The sequence below is a fragment of the Rhinolophus sinicus genome, linkage group LG05, assembly GCF_036562045.2.
Source record: "Rhinolophus sinicus isolate RSC01 linkage group LG05, ASM3656204v1, whole genome shotgun sequence".
In the NCBI taxonomy this organism is placed as follows: domain Eukaryota; kingdom Metazoa; phylum Chordata; class Mammalia; order Chiroptera; family Rhinolophidae; genus Rhinolophus; species Rhinolophus sinicus.
Window position 1 is genome coordinate 50,360,805 of NC_133755.1, and position 23,778 is coordinate 50,384,582.

Sequence of the window (23,778 nt, forward strand, 5' to 3'; positions counted from 1 at the left end):
TTTCTTCATCTTGAGTTTTGGGGGCTTGGAATATAATGAATATCTCTCTGCCTTACCCAGTAGTTCTAGAAAGGCAGTTTTGGAATCTTGAAAGTGGAAGAGGTTAGGTCTTGCTATGAAATCTGCCACAAATGAGTCTTCCTGGTACTGAGGCATGACAAAGGGAAACACAGTCATGAATCACATCACAGTCCGTAGGAGTCGCTATAAAATTCTGGGTCTCACAGGCTTTCCGCTTGATATCCTATTAAATAAATTCAGCCAGCACAGTGAAAAGCTCTAGAAACCTAGGTGCGTGTCTAACCAAATGATCGCCAGATTGTAGTTGTCATTAGAGGCAACTTGCCAAGGATTTAACCTTAAGCCAGTGCTTCCCAACCTTTTTCAGATTAATGACCAAATCTGAGTATCAACAGTGTTTGAGGTCTCATAGGTAGTCATTGTGCCTTAGTGTTAAATTAAGTTAAATTAATATATAAAAGCTGCTATGAGAACTCAATAACACTGTAAAATAAATATTTTTTATTAATCACAATAGAATTCACAGTAATATATGAGCTAACATCTATAAAACTCACTACATGCTGGATCCTATTCTATATAGTCTCATTTCATTCCTACAATGCTAAGAAGAGATACTATTGTTAGCCTCATTTAACAGTTGACAAAACTGAGGCACAGAGTAGTTAAGTAACTTGCCCAAGATCACATAGTGTACAGTTAAGTGCTCAATAAATATTTGATGATTGAACGAATGATTCAATGAATCAGTCTGGACTAGGGAGGTGATCTTTGTCTCCTCCAGGTCTAATAAGGGACTCTGCCCTACCCAAGGCCTACACTGCACTTTGGCACTTTGTTACCCTGTAGTCTATCCCTCCCAACCCTGCCACAATTGCCGGGTGGCCACTTGACCAAGGAAGACAATCCAATTTGATTCTTTCTTAAGACTCTGAGCGAAGAGGCACAGAAGTAAAATGAGGTGGTATTATCGTCATGGTTGGTTACAGGGTAGGTGGCCACAAAGTGCTGTAGCCAAGATCTCTGCAGTCACGCTGGCTCCTGCAGACCTCGGGGCCAGGCTGCTCAGGAGTGTCATAGATTCTCTGAGGGCTGACTCCTTAAAATCAACCCCCTTTTAAGCTGATGTGTGGTCGGGTTCTGCTCTCCAACATAAGATTGCTGGCAGAGATGGCCTCCTTGACAACTTCACAGATGACAACCGCAGCCTTGAAGAGTGATGAATCAGATGGTAAACCAGCCCAGCACCATGGGCCAAACTGGGCAAGATGCAATTTAACAAAGAGAATTAAAAGTATATAGTTTGGCACTTTGATGAAAAATGGGAAGTCTGAATATAGTAGAAGTATGTTTTCTTCAAAGAAATCCATCTTGGTAGATCACAGCTTTGTCTATAATTTACTCTGATACGTAAAAATCATCAGCACTATTATCTGCCAGGCCCTATGCCCAGTGATCGCAGGGCTCATGTATAATTCTCATGTGTCTGCCTAGCACGATGCTTTGTGTGAAGTAGTACTTAATTAATGTGAGCTAAATAAATGCCCAAAACTGCAAAGTGGGAGAACAGTAAGGCCTCCATAGGCCTAGAGTTTTAAAAATCCATGACTTGTGTTACTTGCCTTACTTCTTTCAAAGATGGTAGTTGTTTTCTCTCCTGAACTTAAACCAAGCCGCTGCTTTTAACCTAATCCATCCACTCTTTTCCTTTGCTAAAACATGTAGACCAATGCCCTTAGCATGCAAAAGCTCAGATAAGTTGGCTACTTTAGTTGACTATTCTAGTTTACCAGCCCATTTCTGTTTTTACCAGTTAAGCTATATATTTACCAAGAGGACATTTGTGTTCTCAAGCCTGTTTATGTCAGTTGCACTCATTAGTGTATTTACGTAATTTAATTACTTATTACATAATGAAATGTCTATAAGGAAAGAGCTGTTGTTTCTATTATAAATTGAGTGTTTGGAAAGACTTGTTTGATAAAGGTGAGTAGATTCAAAGAATTGCTGTCAAATCAGGGATGAACAAGGCAACTATAAAAGACTAGGAGTCTGGGTAGGGAAATGTACAGGTCTAGAAAGATTTATGGCACTTACTCTGCAAGTGTCTAAGTTCTCACACTTAAAGAAATCAAATCTGGAAATGATAAAGGATGCAATATGGGTACAGCTTATACAAGTACAATGATGCAGAATGCTGATATATGAAATCCATTAATAACTAAAACAAGAGTATCATGAAACAATCAATACCTGTCCTTCCATGTAATGCACTTTGAAATTTTCTAAGCTATTCAACCTCATTTAAAAAAATGTTGGTCAAGACCCACTAAAGTGGTTTTATGACTCAGTTTGAAAAAACACTGCCTTAATTCTACTTCATAATTTTCATGATGAGGGAACTGAGGTTCAGGGAGATTTAAGAGCGCTACACTAAGGTCTCACAGCTAGTGGGTCAGAATTATGATCCCTGGTTCCATATCCTGTCTGCTACCCTGACCAACCTTCCTTCTGACCCAGCATAGCTTCCTTTGCAAAAAGTAGGTGAAATGAGGAATTGGATGACAAGGATAAATCCTAGAGAGGAAAGGAGAATCCCTCCTTCTCTCATGAGGCTCCACTTTCCTCTAAGCATGAAGCAAGTCCCAGCACACACAGATAGATGTGTTTTTACCCCAAAACTAAGATATACCAAGTCTCTTGTGCTATAGACACATACTGGGAACAGTGAACCAGGTACCTGGGTAGAACACGTGAGCCTTCTAATTTTGGAATGACTGCAGCTCCACGTGGGAAAACTCCAGACTATGGAATGGGGAAGCATTTTGTAGTTCTGAAAAGCTTTTGTTTGGCAAGATGAGCAATAAACAGATCCTTGGCTGGCTTGCTAGCTGACCCACGTTCTGCCTGTTTTCCAAACAAGTCATGCCTTCCAAGACTCTTTCCCTGTAATCTACTTTGCCCTCCCTCTGTGCACCTCCAGCCCAAACCTGCCCTCTCAACAGAGTGAAGTCCAGTGTCCCCAGCAAAATCTGATCCCCATCTCCCCAAGTAAGCCGATAATGGTGAGCTTCCTCATGAGTGCCACCACTGTGAGTTTTCCATGTTCTTTCACCACTACCTCTGAAACTAAATTCAGCAAGCCTTCACACCCTCCCCGATTCCATGTGGTTATCGTTAGACACAGACTAGAGGAAGGAGCAGTAGTTTAGATGACCACACAAGGCAGATAGCAGAGGGAAGCCCAGAGCCAGGCTCCCAGGTGCCTGAACAAGGCCCTCACCACACCCCTCAGTCATTAGAGCGAGGCTCATGAAAACAGGAGAACCAGATGGGCAGCCTGGGAACTGGGCAACATTTCAGAGGGTTAAGCAAGGAGCCACCCAACAACTGAACAGGGTGCATTCTGTCCCTTTCAAGGGGCATTAAGAGGTGCCTTTTGAAGATAGGTCATAACTCCTTCCTCGGGAGGGTGTGACAGATTTTCTAAGCTGTAGGTGCTGTCACCCTTACCTCCAGCTAATGTTTCTCTGCGTGCTTTACAAATTGACAACAAATCAGATAAAATTTTCTTATTCTAACCCCCAAACTATTGATTTCACTCCAGTAGCAGTTGTTTTCTAAAGCACACACTGAGGCTCTCATTATGGGTTCCTATGCTGTCTTTTCACCTGTATGGAGGCCACGGACAGATAGGGACTGCTTCTTCGCATAATCCCAGCAACTAGAACATTGGAACCTGAATGTGAAGTGGCATCCAGTTCCAGGAGAATGAAATGCATGGCGATCACACTACCACTTCCCTACGTTGAGTCCATGGCAGGCATCACCAGGTGATCACCACTGTATTTCCTAACGGCCTGAAACCAGCCTTATAATCCTTTTCAACAAAGTTTTCCAATCAGTCTCCATCAATCCATCAGAGTGGTCATGTGAAAAAATCTTACAGGCCATTCCTACGTCACGTCCAACAGATGAGGAAACCAAGATCCAAACAGGAACAAGATGAATAACTTGCCCAGGGACCTGTTAAAACAGACCAGCTGGGCCCAACACCCAGGATCCCTGACCTCCAGCCTAAGGCATGTATCCTTCTGAGTCCCACTCAAAGTAGATGTCTAAGGAGCATTTACTGATGTCAGCAATGCTAGTTTCCTATGCCCCTGGCATCATTGACTCTCCACATTTGGGGATCTAAGAGAGAAGAAGACGGGAAGAAACCAATGAAACCACAATAAAAAGGCCAAGGTTAACTGTCAAGTAATAAGTACATGGAACTTTCTTTTTGAAAAGCACAAGAAAGCCACGTGGGATCAGCCCCTATTCTTTTGAGCTCAGCTATCACCCTTGATTGGCTCATGAAATTTGCAATTTTCTTTCTGTGCTGCTCCCTCAAAATGTTTGAGCCTAATTCTGCATCTGCCTGCAGTTCTCCTGCTCCAGCATTGTCATTCAGGTATCAAACCTTCTTATGCCCATGATTCTCACTCCTGTTAACCCTTTGAAGAGACCTGCATATTTACGTCATGGGTAACACACTTGTAACTTCAGTCCTAAAGACCCATCTTTGCATAGAGATGGATAGTTCTGGGGTTTAGTAAATGAGCCCACCGACACCCAGAGCATAAGAAGTGAAAGTCAGTCACCCAGTACATAAATGGGCACATTTTACAAAACAGTGTTCATCTGAATAATATAAAGTACGATAACTAGAAAACAAAATATTAAAGGAAATGGAAATTAAATGAAGTGTCGCAAAATTGAGTGCAGCATTATTTACCTTCTATACTTAAGGGTCCAATAGCAAAAATATCATTGTTGCTTTTGTTGGTATAATAGAACTATGGTTTTGTTTTCAAAGTCCTTATCTGTTGGATATAAGTAATATACACAAGTGAAATGGGATTGGCTTTAAAACATCCCAGCAAAGGGAAAAATCAAAAAGAGAAGACATGAAAGAAAAATAGCAGGATGATGCTAATTGTTGAAGCTGGATGATGGGTATATGGGAACTCATTTCACTATTATTTCTCTTCTATGTATGAAGTTTCCATAATAAACATGAACAAATAGTTCTACTTCTTGAATTAGCCAAGAGTTAAACACACACACACACACACACACACACACACACACACACACACTCCAGTGCTAGGGTAGTGAGTATGGTTGGTGGGGGTGGTCCCCAGTTTGAGCTGTTCCCACCACAGGATTTCAGCCATGTCTGGTGAGGACAGAGTAGGGCTGGTGGTTGTCAAGGCCTATCAGGGCCTAAGGAGTCTTCTAGGGGACAGGAAAGTCCCCTTAAAGGTGGAGAAAGTTAAGCAAACAAGCCTGATTCAGTCTCAAGGCCCTATCCCTTGGAGAGGTGGCTATGACACAATCATCACACTTTGGACTTGTTTCCTAGCCCAGCCCTCTCTGGATTCATGTCTGGGTCCAATGAGGCAGGGAAAAGAATAAGTAAAAATGGAAAGAGCTAGTCCATTGACCTCTCTGGGCACAAGTCCCATTGCTCAGGAGCCCATCAGAGATCATGGCAGCGGCCAGACAGGCAGCCCACTTCCCTTCTCCACAGACCACCAACCAACTCCAAGGCCCCAAAGCCCCGTGGACAATAGAAGTTGTGGCACTGCTCCCACTCTCACCCACCACGCTGGGCCACAGGGTGGCACTCAGCCTATTACTGGGTAATGTGCAACATAGCAGGGCACAACTACTGTTTCCTGAACATACATCATGAGGAAAGTAGACCTCAGGGACTTGTTCATATCAGAGACATTCTCACAGAAGTAAGTCCAGAAAGGAAAGATGGAACAGAGGTTTTCACCACTGTAGCAAGTCATTTCTGGATAAATGTAGCAGGTCTTCCCATGTCTGCCCAGGGGACTGTGAAACCCCAAAGTGCCTTGGCAGGAGCCATACCTAAAGGAATAGGGTCAAGTACAACACCCCTAGGACTTTCTTGTCTGCATGGTGACCGGAAGGAGGGGTAAAATAACCAGAAGTACCCTTTCCCCATGGATGGGAGCGTCAGCATGTGCCATGCTTGAAACCTGTCACCTGCAAGCGATACCTTTACCTACCAGGCCCTACAGTGCAGACCAGGAGGGGGTGAGGATACATCTGGAGGGGGAATCATAGGACAATTCTGAGCACAGCATGGGGGAGCCACTAAGCAATCCCCCTCCCCATATATTCATATCCGAGCCCTTTATGATGTGGGAGGTAATTCAAAGGTGAAAGAACTGCTTTATGGAAACTCTGGTAGGCCCTGGGCCCCTGGAGCCCTGCTCTGGGAGGGATACACCTTTATACCCCAAGCCCCAACAAAGCGTAACACAGAAGGGAGGCATTTTCTTCTGTGGCATCCTGCACCATAAAGTGGCTCAGACACCTTAAGGGTTAAATGCATAACAGCTCCAAGGGGAGACGGTGAGGCTACAGCAGCAGTGGTCACCCGTGGAAGTGGCAACATCACCTCTGGTGTGTTTGAAGGGAAAGGTCTAGCAGAGCAGAAGAGCGAAGTACCAGGACAGTATGTGGTTGATTAGAGAGCTTATGAATACATAAGAAGCACCCACCCCCTGTGGTGACACTGCCATGAGATAACTAGGGGACAGAGACAGATCGGGGGCCTCTGTAGTAACAGAAGGAGCATAACCTGTGTCAGCGAGGGAACAGTAAAACTGGCAGACATCCCTGCCTGGTGTAATAATCCGCTCAAATTCACTTGCAAGGCTATTTGGCAATTTGTACCAAGGGTCCTAAGTATATTTATTCTTGCTCCTGGAGATGCATCCTAAGGAAATAATCCAAAAGAAGGAAAAAGCTTCTAGGCATGAAGATACAGCATCGTAACTTAAACTGGAGGCAACATCAACATCCAATGGGGAATGCTTACGACAACAACTCATGTCCATTTTAATGGAGCATCATGGCATTTTAAAAGGATACATTTTAACACGGACAAAGCACAACTCCAAACCTTGAATTTAAAAAGCAAGAATCACAATATTTTCCTCACCGTGACTAACTGTATAAAAATATCCGTTCACGTAGACAAAGGCTAAAAGCGCCGTGCAAATGTAACAGTGATGCTTTTGTAGTACTCTAACCATGAGTGGTTTGTCTCCTACATTTCCCAAATTCTCCAATCTGTTATCTACGATCTTTAAAATGAAATAAGGAAAATATCACTACAAATGACAAAAGGTAAACCAGGAAATAACGAAACAAAGATCACCAGGCAGAAGCAGATAAAAGGGTTCAGAAATCTGGGCTCTTCTTTAGATGGATTATGACATGAGCTAGGAAAATGGGACGGTTCCGAGCTCTTGGGTCCTGCAGACTCTGTTTTCCAGCACCCTTGCCTACGCTGATTGTCTGAAGAGAGACATGGGAGCAAACGGCACAGTTCCCATGGGCCTGCAGTTAAGATCTCCCCAGAGCATGACCTTGGCCACTGGGACAGAGGGCAGAGAGGACTCGGGATAGCCCTGCATGAGCTCAGCAGGCAGGAGCCCTAGAAGGAAGCTTAGAGTGCAGGCTCCATAAAGGAGCGAGTCTACTCCCTTCCCGCCCCCTCCCCCCACCATCCCACACAGAGGGGATGAGGGGACAGAACTTACCACTCAGGGCAGAGGTGGTGTTCTCCAGAGCCTGGCACACAGCCAACAAAAGACCTGTCAGGGGGAAAAAAAGGAAACGTAAGAGTCAACTCAGCACAAGACTTCTAGGATTCGAGGGCAGGCCTCTGGAAAGGTAAAGACTGGGTAGTTTTACAAGATGGCCAGCAGGCAGGCCTGGCTACATAATTGGGGGGCTCAGTGCAACATGAAAATGCGGGATCCCTTGTGCAAAAAGCAGGAAGACAGTGCCATTAAAGGTACTAACTATAAAGCTGTTTCCTGTCTTCCATGGTCTCTCTCCACCTGTCATGGTGTTTTCTTGTTTTTGTTTTTAAAAACCTTATATTTATTGTGGTGAAATATACATAAAATTTACTATTTTAACATTTTAAGTGTACAGTTCAGTGACATTAAGTACATTCACATTGTGGTGCACGTCAGGATGCTTTTTATGTGCGGCTTCTATCATTTTTCTCTTTGAAGTATGAGGATTATTGCAAGGTGAGCACAGCCTCTCAAGGCACAGGGGGCCCCGGCGACAAAGTGTGCAAATGCATGTGCGACCATGGACTGCTGGCTTTCCTCTCCGACCAGCAGCTGGACAGATGTGTCATGACCCAGCTGGGGACAGGGAAGTCTAGCCAGGCGTTTTTGTCCAGGGATCAGGCACCCCAACAAGAGGCAGACAGGTCACTCCCAAGGGTATTACAAGCTCAGTGCCAGGATGTACTAGGTACCTGGCTCAGGGCTGGAGGAGAGGCTCATGCCTATCTGTTACCCACTAAACAGGCCGTGGAGCTGTCATCCCAGGATGGGGACAGCTGCCACCAAGCCCTGCCCCGAGATGCCGTGGGGTGCATGCACCTAACCCCAACTTTTCTTGTGTTCAGGCCCTGCCAGGATTGGAGTGTGGCAGGGGTGAGAACCCACCTAGGGGAGGGGGAAGGTGGCAGGAGGTGGGATCATGTGCCCCTGGCACACACTCCACGGACCCACTGGACTTCACTTAAAGATACAAAGTCAAAGATAAAACTATGAAAAATTTCAAGACTGCAATGACACAGCATTAACCCCTAGCTCGGGACCCAGCTCAGCGTGAGACTCTGCAACCATACAGGTCGCACGCCCATGAAGCCACCGCCCCTGCCAGTGGGTGACCGCATGTGCCCTCACGTTACAGTATCAGAGGTTTCTGGAAACACCACAGCAAATTTCCAGTGAAGAAGGAACCTCTTTTCAGTTATGCAATCGGCATGAACGAAATCAGAATGACTTCCTAAAACTGAAATGCAAAAAGATGCCACAGTGGCCACGCCGAGGCTGGGCCACCTACAGGTTAGCCTGAAAGGCAGATGAATCCGGTCACCCAGAAAGCAAGTCACATTCTTGGCTGTGACCCTACACTGCACATGACCAGATAAATGCTGCCATGTCGGTGGTGACAGCTCCTTTCCCCTTTCACTCAGGGCGGAGACATAGAAGCCCTCGACTCTTAGGAGAGAAGCACAGTTAGAGCAGATAAAGCAATCAAGCTCATGACTTTCTTCTAGGCCTTTGAAAGGAGAAACATCACAAACTTCAGGCTGCTTTTCCTGGAGGCCTGGCATGGATTTCCCCAAGGCTCCCCCAGCGTCCTGAACCCGATATTTGGGCTGGAGCAGGGGGCAAGGAGAGAAAAATTAGTAAAATCCCCATGTCTTCCTTGTGCAATTCTTTCTTGCTGCTCAGTAGACACTCATTTTGGGAGCATGGCTCTTAGGGTTCCCCTGGTCATAGGTAAAAGGCTGGGTTTGTAGTGCACACACCAAGCGTTACTGTGAGACCTTCCTGCCAAAGCCAGGAAGAGTCTTAGTGGTTCCACACTGTTGGCTGGGGACCTGTCACTCTCTGACTTTGCTGGCATGGCCACAAACCACTCTGGGCCAAAGTCAGCCTGTGACTTGTAGTAACATAAAGGATGACGTGAGGCTGTCATACCTCTCGATAGGAAGTGCCACTGCCCTGTCACAAACTGTCCCTGAATGAATGAATGATCTTGCCACCTCCCTCCCCAACCCCATATTCTGTAAGCTAGCAGAAGTACAGTCATTACAGTTCCCGGGACCCATGTTGACCTCTGCTTAAAGAAAACGAAGGCAAGAAAGCAAATACTGTCCCACAGCAGCCAGGACGGAGCACAGACTTGATAGTCTCTCTAAGGCATGTGGAGGGGCCACTTCCCCAACCTTGTTACTTCGCCCCCTCTGTTCCTTACCAGTGAACTATCACAAAGATATTTTGGGAACTAATCAGAGTTTGCAAAACCAACACGTTCCACAGATGAAAGGCACTGGGTTTTTATTCATAATTTGAGCAATATGAGAAGAATAGTTCCTTTCTGTACCCTGTCATTCCCATGGTAAAAGATTTCCTAGTGCCTGGGCTTGATTTAGACACAACCTCACTCGAGGCTCTGTGGTGAGAAGTGAGGCCTCCACCTTCCCTTTACTACGTGGTGAGCTCTCTGAGAGGGTCTCAGAACAAAAACCAGGGGCCAGGCTTCTTTCACTTCTCAGGTGGGTGGGTACCACTTAGTGAGCACGTACCAGTTCCTGGCCCAGCACTTTTACATGCGTTATCTTATGTGGTCCTCATAATACCTATGATATAGGCATCTCCCAACCTCTGGCCTTCTGGTCCAGCCTGTGGAAACATGTGATTTCACAGGTGAGGAAACTGAGACTCAGAGAGGTTAAGAAATGTGCCCAAGCTCCTGCAGCCAAATTCAAACTCCAGTCCATCCAACTCCTATGCCCAAGGCAGTGTTTAATTCCCACACCACACAACAGTCCTTCTGACCACCACCTGTCCTGACACCCTGGTAGGTGTGTACTCATCAGTTACAACCCCCCCAAATGAGTTCAAAAAATAGATTCAGCATGCCTGGCAGTGAGGCGCGATCCCTCTCTTCCAGAAGCCACATCCATTGCCTCTTGGGATTTCCCACTGCTTACAATTCCCCTACTATGAGCAAAGTCTCCTGAGGGGCAAAGGTGTGAATATCCAGACCCCCAACTGCCCCATCTGCGTAAGCCCAGGTGCCCAGAATGCCAGTCCCACACCTGTGCTTGGAAAGCTGGGCTCTGTGAAGGCTTTCCAGAAACATGTGGCCTTGGCAGGCTCTGAGCCTCATTAGAAACACAGGAAACCCTTCCCTGGAGCACCTGTGTGGGGACAGCACAGCCCCAGGATAGCAGTGGCTCCAGAGAGACAACACACAGTTCAGATGGAGGCTTGCGGCTGCAGCCACACGCTCCTCTCACCTGAGTTTCAAAGCTGGAGCTCGCCTGCCACAGGCCACCCAGCCAGCCCTTTGGGGCAGGAATCCCTGTAGGCTGCTCCTGCCAGCATCCCATTTCTGTTTAACTAGTTCCAAAGATGGGAATCCTGGATTGCGGACTTCAGAAAAAAGTGTGTGCGTGGGGGCCGGGGAGGGGGGTGTTGGTGAGGGGAAAACCACACACGATGGAAGCAAAACCTTATGAATGGCTGACTACCCCCCCTGCCCCACCACAAGTAGAGTGGGAGCCCAGGCCTGCCCTCAAGGAAAGACCAGGGTTGCAGTGCTTATAATTCAGCTGTTTGGAAGGCAATAAGAATTTCAAGCAGGAAGAATGTCAAAAGAGAGGCTAGCTTATTTCGTGAGTTCACAGAATGGAGCCATTGTGAAACCCATTCACTGGTGTGTGAATGGAAAATGCTGTTGCGAGGCGCTGGGCAAGCATCTCCCCTGGACCACAGAGCAGGGAGCCCACCCCCAACCTCTCCGTGTATGCCCTTGCTCAAGCACGGGACTGGGACCCAGGCTGTGTCTTCAACCGTCTCCTCTGTGGACACTCTGCAAAGCATCCCCTGGTCACGCCAGCAGAGTTGACCATGCTCAGCTCTGGCCTCTGCAACACTCAGTGTTTGCTCCCAGGCTCCTGCTACTCCACTGTGTGAATTAGCTATCCCCTAAGAAAAATCAAGAGTTCCATATCTCATCCATTTTGGATCCCCTAAACCGGGCTTCCTGAGTAAAGGGGTGAAGGAGGTTTTGGTGTCAGGGCGATGTGGGGAGGATGGAGAGAGGGTTACAGCAGGTCCTTTTGGATGAAGGACGCCCTGTATTTAGAGGAGGTAGTCAGGAAAGGCATATGGGTAATGAACTAATGCAGGCAGCAGGGGCAGGAGTCAGGCAAGAGAGAGGCAGAAAGTAGTGTGGGTGTTTGGGGGCGGCCAGGATCCCCCCTTCCTCTCCTACCATGTTTAAGGGACAGAGCCAGGAACTCAGGAAGTGGTGGGTGGTACCTAGAAGGTGAGAATCCTGTAACTCAGCATGAGGTCCGTAGGGGACAACCATGGGACAGCCATGTGAGACAAACACATGGGTAAATGGGTCACACGGAACCCAGGGCCTGCTGGTACAAGTTCTAAGGCCTCTTCCCTTATCTATCATATCCCAACATTAAACTTCATCTGCAAACATGGCAGGATTTTAACTGCACAGCAGAAATTGCAATATTGTATGACTTTATCAGTATTTTTAAATGCAAGAGGTTTTGATAGCCAGGTGAAAATGTTGGTTGCAGGGTAAGAACTGATTAGGAAGAAAGAAAAAGGGAATACACTGCAGGCAGAGGCAAGTGGGGAAGCTGGGAGGACCAGGGGACAATATCCATAAATGCTATGACCGAAAGCACAGGGGAGGCCCACCCTCAGAGAGGACGTGGTTTCCTTACAAGGAGGAGGTGACAGTTCACATTTGCCCCTGCTTATAGTCTCCAGTGACACTTGCTTCAGTGGATGTCAGGCAAAGCTGCAGAGGAATTTGTGGAGGAACTGGCCAGACGGGATTAGGAAAACTCTGGGGCCAGCAAGGAGAGTTTAGAAATATGTGACATGGGAATGAGCCACCTTGGGCAAACGGGCGCATGGGACAGAGGGTTCTTTCTCTCACCATCCCAGCATCTGGATCACTGCTTTCAAAACACAGGCTGGATCCTGTTATCCAAGGACAAAGTCTTGACGAGAACAGTAGGTGAAACGGTTAGTGTTGTGTTTCAAGTGGCAGGTCCTGACACACAAAGCAAAGAAACCAACTACGCAGGGAGGGGGCAGCTTTTAGTTCCAAACCCACAAAAGTGAGGTCCTGACCTCACCCAAACACAGCTGTGACATGGGACAAGTTAACCAGGATGATTTCTCTGCCAGTGGCAGACAGTGCTGGAAAGACCACTGGAACCCAATTGGGGTCCCAAGCTCCCTCCCCGCAGTGTTCAGCCATAGGACTGTCATTGTGGCTGATGGCGTCATCAATGATTAGCAGCAACATTTACTTGAGCCCTTGTTACGTGCCCTGTGTTGTCTCATTCAATACCCAAACCAGTCCTAGGACGTAGGTACCATTACACTCCCATTTTAGAGGTAAGAAAGTAAAAGTGCAGGATTTGAAGTTACCGGCCCAGGGTCATCCAGCTTGTAAGTGACAAATATTGCAGGTTCATGTTACAGGGCCCAGTGTGCCCCACTTTGCTTCCTCTGACTCTGTGAGGTACAGCCAAAGAACACAGACATGCTAGAAAAGACCTCCTCCTCCTCCTCTCTCCTGGATAGAAGGCAAGTATGTACTGGGAACACAGCTAATGGGAAGCCTAGAGACTAGGGTCATCCCAGAGTGGTGTCACCTCTAGCAAGTCCCTTCACCTCTCTCCATCTTGGGTTATCTTTAAATGACAGAGTCGGGCAAGATCTGCCCAGCCCCTAAATTCCAAGCATCTGTGAAGACACAGGGCTGTGCATCGTCCTCAACCATCTCGCACAGGGTGCCACTGAGGAACACTGACTGGCCTCCTTCCTGTGCTCTGGACCCTTTGCCTTAAACAAGGATCAGGCAACATGAGCCTGCGTGTGTCTTCATAAGTGTGCTCAGGTTATGGTAATTTTGTCTTCCAGTTTAGTGTGGTATTTACATCAAATATCAGACAATGGGAGATATCCTAAACCTAAACCTAAATGAGCACTATGTTTCAGCTCTACATTTCCTGTGTCGTCTGTTTTAAAAAACTTTTATTTATTTTAAGTGTGTTTTTCTAGGACCCATCAGCTCCAAGTCAAGTACGGTTCCAATCTAGTTGTGGAGGGCGCAGCTCACAGGGGCCCAGGTGGGGATCGGACCGGCAACCCCGCTGCTAAGAGCACCGCGCTCTAACCAACTGAGCTAACCCGCTGCCCCTCCCACATAGTCTTGATGTTGGCTTGATAATATATTGCAAGCTCATCATCCGAGAGGGAATGCACTTGGGTCAGTGAGCTTGGGGCCCTCAGCTGCCCTTCCTAATGGGGTGGCCATAAGCAGCAAAGTCCAACTTGATGAGACTAAGGCAATATCTCATGATTATGACATCATGGAAAATAAGCCAGTATGACCTGAATGCTCGTAGGTATTTTCCACAACTACTTCTATATATGTATATGTGGATGGGGAAAATTAAAGTATTCAGAATGAACCTTTAGGATCAAGTAGGTGGAAGAGATGGGCAGATGGGAGCCTACCCTGCAGTCCTCTACCACATTCTAATTCTGACTCAGGGTCTGTTATGGCAGAACAGAAACGAGCCTTAAGGTCAGACCTGGCTTCACATCCTGACTCTGCCACTCCTTACCTGTGAGACCTTGGCTACCTTATCTAACCTCGGTGAGCCTGGGTGTCCTCATTTGTAAATAAGGATAACACTTCTTCACAAAGCTACTGCAAGGAGTAAATGAAATGAAATGGAGTACACAAAGTCAGGGAAAAAGGGACTCATCTGTACTACAGCCAATGCAGATGAGGATGGGCTACCAAAGGCACCACACAGATCCCACATTCCCACAGACACTTCCCCCACTCCGTGCCCCAAGCACCAGCTCCAACCCTCACCACTCTTCAGAGGCCTGCACCTCAAACCATGTGTTCATGAATAACTTCATCTAGTCTCATCCCCTGACCTGTTTCACCTCCTCCTCCTCCTCGCTTCTGGGCGGGGCTGAAGACCTGACAGCCATCATCCACCCCTCCCTCTCCTTTACTTGGTGTCCAAGCCAAGGCCTCCTACACATCCTGCCTCCGCGTTGTCCATCCCATCCATCCTCCTGTATCCCTGCTGCTACTGCTCCAATTCAGGCCTCATCTCTCCTGGGCTATCACAATAGTGGCCTAACTGGTTTCCTGCCAACAGCTTTTTCACCGTTGCTCCTGCTGCCAGAGGGACCTTTCCGGAACGTGTGCTGGACCATAGCACTCCTTTCCTCTAAACTCCCTGTGGGGTGCCCAACTCACAGAACCCCGTCCAATGTCCTGAGCAGAGATTTAAGGTGCAGGACCCGGTCCCACCCACTCCCATCAGGCACTCTGACTCTAGCTGCCTGGCACTGTCCCCCTTTCCCCGCACACGACCTGTCCTCACTCACAGCTTGCTGCCTTGGGCTCACACCACTAGCATCTTGACTCAAGTCTTTGCAGCTGTGTGATATTTGCTTGGCTGGCTGAGCCTTGGTATCCTTCACTGTAAAAAGAGGTAAAGATATCCATCTCCTGCACGGCGTTATTACAAAGATGAAATGAGAGGACACACGAGAAACGCGTAGTAGTAATATACTGAGTGGCACAAAAATGGTAGATATTTTGATCTCTCAAGTGGGCATGACTTGTCCTCTACCCATGGGAATCAAATTTGTCTCTCAAAGCCTCACTCAAATGTCAGAAATAATCATTTCCTTGGAGTACTCCTTAGCTGATTCTGCCTTGTAGTTAGAAAGTTTTCACATCTTATCTGTCTTCCCCTCTAGTGTGGTTAGGAACCGTGTCTTACTCATCTCTACCCTCACACTGGGCATAATGCCACACACCTAATTATTCAACTGAATTTCTCTAAGAGGTCACTAGCTTGGAAACAGCTGCAGGGGGAATGGGAAAACCAGCCGATCCTCAGGGATTCCTTCCTCATGTCTATCCTAGAACCCCTCCCCCCCCCAACTACAGTTCTAAGTCTTGGTTCTTGTTCTGACTTCAGTGGAGATGAACACTTGAAACCCGGCATTCATTCATTCAACAGGTGATTACCGAGTGCCCACGACATGGCAGACACCGTTCTCGGTGCTGCTGAGACAGCAAAGGACGAAAAGCTCCTCTCACAACTTCTGCAACGTACTCTTCCTGAGGAACAATCCTTCCAATTCTTGGAAACCACTTATACTGAACTCCATTATAAACGTCTGGCTGCACCATATTTTGGTGGGTGGTGAGTTAATGTCAATGTGGAAACAGAAGATGCATTTTAACGAGTCTCCCTGCAATAGAGAGAGGACCATGGAGGCGTGCGTCCTCGTGAGCCTGGAGTCCATCTGCTGAACTGGCATATGCCACGATGACCCTGAGTTATTCGGTCGCTGATAAGATGGCCCCTGAAATGTTTTATTTTCAGATCCTTCATTCATTCTGTAGGCTTTTCTGAAAGCTTTATGACAAAACAGGGAGTCCTGCACCTACGGTCCTCAAAGGAGGAGAAATCAGAGGGTGTGACAAGGGCTGTAGGGCTCACTGAACGGCTCGGAGCAGCAGGTTGGCCAGTCAGCCAGTGTTTGCTGAGCACTACATCTCCGGGGGCTCTTCAAGCAAAGGCAGGACTGGCCACAAGTTTACAATCTAGATGAGGAGACACAACTGAAGCAAAGACACTTAACCTTTTTCCCCACAAATATCTCCCATGCTCCCTCATCAAGCCCTTTGTTCCATCCAATTGTGTCTACCTGGTCCAGGTCTCCGAAACACTCCTTCTCTCCTGCCTGGAAAGCCCTCCTGCTGCTCTGACCTCACTCCTACTGAGCTTTCTCACCCCCCTTCCCCCATGAGGCCCTCCTGACCACTCCAGCAGGCAGCATGCTCTTTCATCTCCTGATACCTGTCAGCACCAAGGCAGGTACAGAGCCCAACCTACTCACTCTCCTGGGTCTCCCCTGTCCTGCCCTCTCTCAGCCCAGACCTCATTTCCCACCATCTCTGATTCAGGAGAACCGATTACTATCTTTCTTTCCCTACTTCAAGGGGCAATGAGAATATTTGCAAAATGCTTTGAGCTCTTTAGCCTCGAGGGCCTAATTAATGCTGACACCATATACACAGGCAGCAGAGAAGCAACGCAGCTGTAAAAGAAGGTGACATGTGTTCTTCTTGACTTCTAGGAAATCATGCAAAAAATAAATGGACTGAATAAAAAAGCCTCCGAGATCCTTGCAGGAGGAAGTGGGTGCTGCCCTGTTGAAATACCTTTGTTTCGAAGGACAGGAAGGTGATGCAACACACTGTCCCTCTCCACCTCTCCACACTCCGCAACACCCCACACACTTCAAAGCCTTAACGAACAATGCTGCCTACTGACAGTGGTCTGAGAGGACCCCTGCCAATGAAGCAAAAAGCATATGGGGCAAAATATCTTTATCAAAGAATCAGTTAATCAGGATACGCCGGGTATCTCCTCTGGGTGAAGGCCCAGTGACCACTCCCATCTACCTAGATCTATGCTACACCCTTTTTGTTGTTGTTGTTAGGAGACAGTAGTCATATCTTCTGCAGAATTAAAGCCTTATCAAAGACCTGGACCAAGGGCTTGGTACTGAGTCAAACTTCCTCTTCCTTAGGACCTGCTTCTGGGCTGGCTGGCCGAGGGCCCCGTCCAGGGATTGCAGGGCAGCCGGACAAGTATCTCGGGCTAGCTGGAGTTCCCCGGCCACTGAATCACTAACAGGCTCTACCAGGGCTGAGTTCTGAGGTTGCAAGGAGCTGTGCCAAGCTGAGGCACTCCGAAACCCTGTTCCAACTGACTGACATTGAGTGGAGGCACCAAGGTATCTGTGGAAAGGGCTACGCTTGACATTCCCAGAATCCCAGAGGAAAGAAACAAGGGGAGGGGGAGTACACTAAAAACAAGGCCAGGCTAAACTGGCAGACACAATAGCTCTATCTGCAGGCCCCAGGCCCCTTAGCACTCTGAACCAGCTGAGCAGAGACCAGGAAATTCAGGAATCAAATGCCAGCTCTGGAAGAGTCCAGTGCATGTTACCAGCCCCCTTCCCCTTCACGGAGCCCCATTGGCCCCACCTCAGCTTTCCCTGCCCTTGTGGTGGAATTGCCATCCTCTGGGCCTAGGGTCAGCAGTGGCTTTGCTGTATGGATCTCAAACCAGCAGAGTTAGTCTCTCAGGAGAACCAACAAAGCCGTGTCCACTCCTCAGCTCTGACAAGACCACATGTATATATCACTTACCGCGAGCGGCTTGGAAGTAGGGTATGAGTGGGGAGGAGGTGAAATATAAGCAATCCTTGAACTCTGCCCTATTTCCTGCATGTGAATAGCTTGGTGATGACAAACTCACCCCTTCCTACCACTCTACCCAGGACAGCCCCAGAACCACCCTGCAGAAGGTGCTGTGAGGTTTGGAGTTTGGGCCAAGATAAACACCAGTGTGACTTGGCAGAATTTCAGATCAATGCAGCATCAGCCTGGAGCTGGGTGTGAGGGTGGGCAGAGGGGACGGAGTTACAACAATGCAAATCACCACTGTCAGGCTTCTACTGTGTTCTGTGTTTTGGGGGATGGCCACAGAATACCCCTGTGGAGAACTCATTTGACTAGATAAGGGCCACTGATTGAGAACAATGATTCTAACAGAAGAGACACATTTCCAGAACCATAGATTCTCAAGAGTTAAGGGGAAAACACCTGGAAGTTCTTGTAACCCCACATTTCTCAACCACATCACACTACAGACTGGGATAATATCTATGTTCTTTTCTTTGGGCCCTGGAAGTGAGGGGTAGGAGGAGGAGGAAGAGGAGGGAGTAGGTAAGAAAGAGCCTGGGTGACCAGTGCAGGTACCAGCTGCTGAAAAGGGCTTTGATTGACCTCCTTTCACTGGGAGACCCTGACCAGACCACTCCCAGCCCAGGGATTCTCACTACTGGTAGTGTCTCCTAGGGGGCATCTAGAAACCAGTGGGGTTAGTTTCTGATTGTCACAATGACTCAGGGGCACTTCTGGTATTTAGTGCGTGAGAGCTGGGATGCTGAATTACTATAATGCACAGGAATTTGTCCTGCGTAGGATGCTCATTGCGCACCCTGTCGAGAAATTCTGGACCCCAACAGGGGAAGTCCCTTCAATCACACATCATTCTGACTCCACACGAATGCGCAGAAGCACCCGAAACCCAGGGGAAATGGAACAAGCTGGCAGTCACAGGAACAGGCAGGGCCACTCGTTAGAGCCTCGCAGAGGGTCTTAGGGGAAGCTCACAGGGTAACTAGGATGATCAGCCTGCCCTCAGTTAACTAGGATGATCCCTTCCCCATTCAGTAATTCTTTCTTTTCTTATGCTCATCTGTCTGTCTGTCTCTATATATTAACCCAAAGTATTTGGGTTGCACAACATGAAGCCTACCTATAAAGCAACAAGACCAACAAGCCACAGACAAACCCACTCCCAGTGTTTTACAGTCATGGGGTTCCAAAGAGACTCCCAGGAGCCCCAAGACAGAGGGAACTGACAGGAGAGGTGATATATTCCACTCTCTCAGGACACTGCCTGATTTTAGGGTCTCTGACATATTTCCCTTGGTCCAACATGAGTGCTTTCGGTCACATGTAGCAAAGCTGTTCATAAATGTCCCCAAAGCACTTAGTTATATGGGAAGAGTCTTGTTTCATGACCGAGAGAAACTGGTGAGAAACAAGGCATGCCATCCCTACAGTGTTGGGGCGGAGAGCATCAGGGACCGTTTAGTGGTATCAACTTAAAGCACTTTAAAGGAACACAAAAACCTGGGGAAGAGACAGTAGCCCTTCCCGGGGAAAATGGGAGTGGGATCTCCCTGACCAACCATGCTCCTCTCCCTGTCCCGATTTACCTCTTTGACTTTTGGGGTGGGGGACAGCGTAGAGATGAGAAGCACAAGAGCAGAGGGAGCAGGGAAAAGAGGATATTTTCTGCAGGATGGTTTAGCTCTAGCAAGAACAGGAGGATGACAGAAAGAAAAAATGAGTTTAAGTTCCAGGTAGGAGTGCCACAAGAAAAAAGTCTTGGATTATTAATATTCAGTGTATCTATGAAGCATCGCCTAGAAAAACGAGGCTCATCTAAGTAAAAGTGGTATAGAAACCAAAACCAGCTGATGAAATGGTATAGCCATTTTAGAGGCCAGTTTGGTGGTTTCTTGCTAAAAAGTCTTACCACATGGTCCAGCAATCGAGCTCTTAGGATGTACCCAAATGATCGAAAAATTACGTCTGCAGAAAAACCTGCACACAAGTGTTTATAGTAGCTTTATTCATAATTGCCCAAACTTGGAAGTAATCGAGACATCTTTCAGTAGGTGAGTGGATAAACTGTTGTATACCCAGACAATGGAGTATGATGCAGCAATTAAGGGGGGTGGGGGGTGGGAGATGAGGGTAAGGGGGATCAAATATATGGTGATGGAAGGAGAACTGACTCTGGGTGGTGAACACACAACGAGATTTATAGATGATGTAATACAGAATTGTACACCTGAAATCTATGTAATTTTACTAACAATTGTCACCCCAATAAATTAAAAAAATAAATTAAAAAAAAAAAAAGAAATGAGCTATCAAGCCACAAAAATACATGGAGGAAACTTAGATGCATATTACTAAGTGAAAGAAGACAATCAGAAAAATCTATGGACCATGACTACATGTGATTCCAACCATATGACATTCTGGAAAAGGCAAAACCATGGAGACAGTAAAAAGATCAGCGGTTGCCAGGAGTTTGGAAAAAGGAGGGAAACAGGGATGGACACGTGGAGCACAGGGGTTTTTAGGGCAGCGAAAGAAACTACTCTGTATGATCCACTTAATGGTCATTATACATCATACATGTCATTATACATTTGTCAAAACTCATAGCATGCGTAACACAAAGACTAAATCCTAATGTAAACTAGGGGCTTTAGTTTACATTTAACTTTAGTTAAAAAACATTAACTTTAGTTAATAATAATAATGTACCAATATTGGTTCACCAATTGTTCCAAATGTACCACATTAAAGCAAGATGTTAATAATACGGGAAATCGTGTGGGGTGGGGTAAGGAAGCATGTGGAAATTCAGCACTTTCTGCCCAATTTTTCTACAAACCTGAAACTGCTCTTTAAAAAGTCTATTAAAAAACAACAACCCAACTGATGACAATTATGACACTAGGAAGCCAAATTATTTTATCCATATTCTGAATTCTCCAGTCTTACTATTTCCCTAAGTTCAAGTACAATGTCCTTCTCCTAGGAAGGCCAAGCTGGCATAAGCAGCTTGGTTGGGTTAGACTTTTCTGGAAATTCAGAGGAGACACTTGCAGCCTTCCACCGAGTCCCACAGCTCTCGGCATCATTGCTGCCTCATCAGCTTGGCAAAGTGTAAAGACAGGCAACAAAGCTTGCTTCCGGCCAGCCTTCACAGCCCTTACTGTGAATTCCAGCCAGCTGAAAACGTAGAGAGGGCAAGAAGCACACTTAGTTCTCATATGTCGTGAAATGTGTTGCAGGGCTGGGCTCACCCAACGTTTATTGACAGTGGCTCCCAGGAGAAGCAATGACCAGCTTTGGTCAGCGGCTGATGTCACTGGGCTGGGCCGCTATGTACCCTGAGCCTCCCTGTCAAACTGGGAGCACGTCAGATGAGAGGAAGCAGAGGAGAAGGATATTCCCTGTGGAAACAGGCCAGGGGGAAGGCAGGGGAGGGGGCTGGAGGGGAGGAAAGGAGCGAATAATAGGTGAGGGGTCTTGCAGAGAAGTCTTGCAACGGAGAGGCTGAGAGGCATAGTCAGGAATCTGCGCAGTCTTTGAAACAACCAAGGAGATCCAGTATCTCGGTGTCAGGGCAACAGGCCTTGCTTCTGTGGCCTCGAACGTAAAACAGATGACGTTTCCTAGATGTGCTGTCTCTCAGCTGAGGACACATTATAAATACAATTTTCAATCTGTTGTCAGCTGCCGTCAGCTCTGAGACAGAGGGAGCAGAATACAAGACTTGCTAGAAGGATGGTTTCATCCAATTTCTTGACCTTCCAGCTGCATCTAAGAGTGGGCTCCCAAATGGGCGTCAAACACCGACTTTGTCATAACAACATTAAGCTACAGTTACAGAGAACTTTTCCATTCTTACACGTCAGGCAGGAAAGGAACAAGACAGCACTGGGGGCCTTTTAAATGTCCAACATCATCTGTCTGTGAAAATCTATGCGTCAGGTAATGAAGCAAGCGGCTCTCTCCCCAGCCCCAGCTCCACCACAACCTGGCATTTCACTGTATGCTTATTTGTTTGTTTATTTTCTGTCTTTTTGAGAGCAAGTGGGGGCAGGGGAGAGATGGTATTTTTTGGTTCACTGTCTTCTTGGTGCTCAGAACAGCGCCTGACACATAGACAGCTCTCAACAATACTTGCTAAATGAATTCAGTTCCTTTCAAGGCAAACCTACCAGACAGTTCCACAGAGATGTCTAGGGAGTATGAACCAAAGACGACAACACTTAAACTCCTATTTGAGCAGGGGTGTTTTATAAAGACTTTGTGGAATCTATGTTCTTTCATCCTGGAGTAAGATGCCATTAGAACGTTCCTGTGATGATAGTTCTCTAGGAAATAATGCAGACAATGGAGGGGTGTGTGTATGGGTGTGTGTGTGTAGATACATAGATAGAGTCATTGTGGACGTCCTTTCTGAACTGGTGACATCTAACAGAGACCTGAATGAAATAATGGAATCAGTCCTGCAAATATCTGGGGGAAAGGCATCCAAAGCTAAAGAAACAGCAAGTGCAAAGGTCCTGTGGTGGGAGTGAACTTAGCCTGTTCGAGAAAGAACAAGAAGGCTGGTGTGGCTGGAGCAGGACAATGGAGGGAAATGAGGCTGGAGAGATGCCAGGGCAGGCATCTCTCATGGAGAGTGCTAGGAGGCTGAATGTTATTCCAAGCTGGGCAGCTATTAGAAGGTTTTGAGGAAAGGATCAACAGCACCAGATGTATGTGTTAGTAGGATTGTTTGGGATACTGAGAACAGAAGAGACCTCAACAGAGGCAAGACTGGAAACTGGAGGAGTGGGATGAGAACACGGCAGCAGTCCAAGTAAAAGATGAGAGGGGCAGCAGGAGAGGAAGTGAGAAGTGAGGTGTAGAATATAGTATCATCAGAGCTGATAGGACTCACTGAACTTGTGAGGATGGAACATGGGAGGTATGCTTTGGCCTCATTCCTTCAAGGATCTCCTCTTTTTACCCCGTCTCTGCCTCTACTATTCCCCTGCCTTCTCTTCACCTTCCTAGGCCATGTTCAACTCTCAAGGCCAGTTAAAACATCAATGTCTTAAAAAACCTTTCCTGACCACCTCAGATGGAGGACTCCATCTCTCTCAAAAAATTAAAAAGTAAACAAATGAATAAACACAAGCCTAGAGAAACCCCTTAGTAAGCTTAATGCCCACAAGGGTCAAAGTCACAACAGTCAATCTTATCTTGGTCCTAATGTTCTCAAACTTCTCTAAAGAGCTTTCACTAACAGTTCCCCTCCAGGATCTGCCCACTATGCCTGAGATCCTCTAGGATGCTACAAGCTGGAATGAAGGTCCTGCCCCTGGTTATCCCCTGGCAGGTCCTAGGAATCTCTGTCCAAGGTAACCCCAGGCTTACCTGTGAGACACACGTGCAACATCCAGGATAAGTTAGCCTCCAGATGATGACAGTTGTCCCCAAGGCTTTCTCGAAGCTCACACAGTATCGAATCCCACTCACCATGTACCCCTCTGCTAATGCCTGCAGGCTAGACTAATGTATCCAGGCTCAGAGGTGAAGGGCCTGCCAGGGCAAAGCAAACGGGCTCTGTGCTGATCTGTGACCAGAATTCGTCCAAGTTGCAAATGTGCAGACCCAGAGGCTATTCTCTGCTCTGGGTTTCTCTGCCCTAAATGTCCTGCCTCTGCAGCAACCTCTTATGCCCTCTGCAGGTACAGCCCAGCTCTCTACTTTCCTTCACATCCCCCCACGGTGCCTGTGGGA

At 47.1% G+C, this 23,778-nt stretch overlaps 1 protein-coding gene across 3 annotated transcripts in view; it reads right to left on the bottom strand.

Moving 5' to 3' along the window:
* Positions 1–23,778, bottom strand: part of TGFA (transforming growth factor alpha) — a 91,456-nt gene that overhangs the window by 52,937 nt on the left and 14,741 nt on the right. For all 3 annotated transcript variants that reach the window (XM_019718692.2, XM_019718685.2, XM_019718678.2), the window contains exon 2: positions 7,653–7,706. In XM_019718692.2, coding sequence (XP_019574251.1) covers positions 7,653–7,706 — 54 coding nt within the window. The remainder of the gene's footprint in view (positions 1–7,652; positions 7,707–23,778) is intronic.